The 2,035-nt window shown below is 60.1% G+C and overlaps 2 protein-coding genes across 2 annotated transcripts in view; both read right to left on the minus strand.

Annotated features, from left to right (window-relative positions):
* EMH_0012600 (uncharacterized protein) overlaps window positions 1-1,815 on the minus strand; it is a gene marked incomplete at both ends in the record, with an annotated part of 2,139 nt that extends 324 nt beyond the window's left edge. The window contains 3 exon segments of the mRNA XM_013499581.1: window positions 1-445; window positions 449-1,038; window positions 1,042-1,815. Of these exon segments, the coding sequence (XP_013355035.1) occupies window positions 1-445; window positions 449-1,038; window positions 1,042-1,815 (1,809 nt within the window).
* Window positions 1,816-1,871: 56 nt separating this feature from the next.
* The window catches only part of EMH_0012610 (uncharacterized protein), a gene marked incomplete at both ends in the record, with an annotated part of 1,839 nt that continues 1,675 nt past the window's right edge, over window positions 1,872-2,035 (minus strand). Inside the window, one exon of the mRNA XM_013499582.1 lies at window positions 1,872-2,033. Within this exon, the coding sequence (XP_013355036.1) occupies window positions 1,872-2,033 (162 nt within the window). The remainder of the gene's footprint in view (window positions 2,034-2,035) is intronic.

The following is a 2,035-nucleotide window of genomic DNA, read 5'->3' on the forward strand; positions in this document are numbered from 1 at the left end:
CAGCTGCAGCTGCAGCAGCAGCAGCTGCTGCTGCTGCTGTTGCTGCTGCTCTTCCTGCTGCTGCTGCTGCTGCAACAGCAGCAGCAGCAGCAGCAGCAGCAGCAGCAGGCGGAGGAGACTGCTGCGGCTGTTGCAGCAAAATGCATAAAGCTGCCCCTCAATCGTTAGTTTGTTGCTGTTGTTGCTGCTGCTGTTCCTGCTACTGCTGCTGCTGCTGCTGCTGCTTTTGCTGCTGCTGCTGCTGCTGCTGCTGCTGCTGCTGCTACATATAAAATTTTGGGGTCCCTGTGTGTAGCTGGCTGCTGTCTGGATGCGGCAGCACCCCATAAGCACCGTTGCGCTGCCGCTGCTGCTGCTGCTGCTGCTGCTGCTGCTGTTGCTGCTGCTGCACATAGGGTACAAATGAAGGCTGCTGCTGCTGTTGCTGCTGCTGCTGCTGCTGCTCCANTGCTGCTGCTGCACATAGGGTACAAATGAAGGCTGCTGCTGCTGTTGCTGCTGCTGCTGCTGCTGCTCCAGTGTGTCGAGTGCACCTGGTGCTGCAGCAGCAGGACCCCTAGCAGCAACAGCAGCAGCAGCAGCAGCATCACCCCATAGGTCTCTATCATGATGGTGCTGCAGCTGCTGCGCATAGGATGTTGTTGCTGCTGCTGCTGCTGCTGCTTGCTGCGAGTTGTGTATAGCCTGCTGCAGCAGCTGCTGCTGCATGTGGAAGGACCCCCCAGTAGATACACCGGCGAAGTGAGAAGCAGCAGCAGCAGCAGCAGCAGCAGCAGGAGAGGGCCCATAACGATCTGCATGCGGGGGCGGGGCTAGGGACCCTTGTACGAGAGTAGGAGCAGCAAACAAGTCTTTGGGTCTTGCTGCTGCTGCTGCTGCTGCTGCTGCTGCAGCTGCTGCTGTGCGAAAGTGCTGCTGCTGCTGCATATACACCCCAGAAGGATCTCCACTATCAGCAACAGCACCGAGATGCTGCTGCTGCAGTTGCTGCTGCTGCAGTTGCTGCTGCTGCAGTTGCTGCTGCTGCAGCTGCTGCTGCTNCTGCTGCAGTTGCTGCTGCTGCAGTTGCTGCTGCTGCAGTTGCTGCTGCTGCAGCTGCTGCTGCTGCAGCAGCTGGCGCGCATGCAGCATCTCCGTCTGCAGCAGAGAAGGAGGCGGCTGCAGCACCGGGTGTACCTGCTGCGTGGGGAAGTGTAGGGTTCTGGTTTGCTGCTGCTGCTGCAGTTGCTGCTGGAGTTGTTGCTGCTGTTGTAGTTGTTGCTGCTGCAGTTGCTGCTGTTGTAGCTGCTGCTGCTGCAGCTGCTGCTGCTGCTGCAGCTGCTGCTGCAGCGGCAGCAGCTCCTGGTGTGGTGCTGCTGCTGCGTCTCTCGCCCATATTGCTGCTATTGTATCGGGGGCAACCCGCGGCGCTGGCTGCGCGAAGTTGCTGCTCCATAGAGAGAATCCTGCTGCTGCTGCTGCTGCTGCTGCTGAAGTTTTCTGGGTATGCGGGGACTGCTGCTGTTGCTGCTGCTGCTGCTGCTGCTGCTGCTGCTGTTGATACAACTGCTGCTGCTGCATATGACGCAAATGCAGCTGCTGCAGCTGCTGGTGATGAGCTGCTACAGATGCTAGGAGTTGCTGCTGTGGTAGTGCTGTTGCTGCTGCTGCTGCTGCTGCTGCTGCTGCTGCTGCTGCTCCGCCTGCTGAGGGGTACCACGGGTCTGCGCTCGCCCGAAGGGTCCCCGGGCTGCTGGCGCGGCTCATCCCCGTCATCTGCTGCTGCTGCTGCTGCTGCTGCTGCTGCTGCTGTGGCGGTGGCGGTAGAGAGATCATAGGATGCTGTTGCTGCTGCTGTTGTTGCTGCTGCTGTTGCTGCTGCCACTGGTCTGCTAGTGCTGCTGCTGCTGCTGCTGCATCTGCTGCAGCACTGTCTCCTGAAGGAGACAGCAATTCTTCCTGCTGCTGCTGCTGCTGCTGCTGCTCCTGCTGCTGCTGCTGCTGATCTCCAGAGAAGTCTGCTGCTGCAGCACAGCTGCTGCTCGCCGCTGCAGAG

Source organism: Eimeria mitis, genomic scaffold (genome assembly GCF_000499745.2).
Source record: "Eimeria mitis Houghton genomic scaffold, Emh_scaff446, whole genome shotgun sequence".
Classification (NCBI taxonomy): Eukaryota; Apicomplexa; class Conoidasida; order Eucoccidiorida; family Eimeriidae; genus Eimeria; species Eimeria mitis.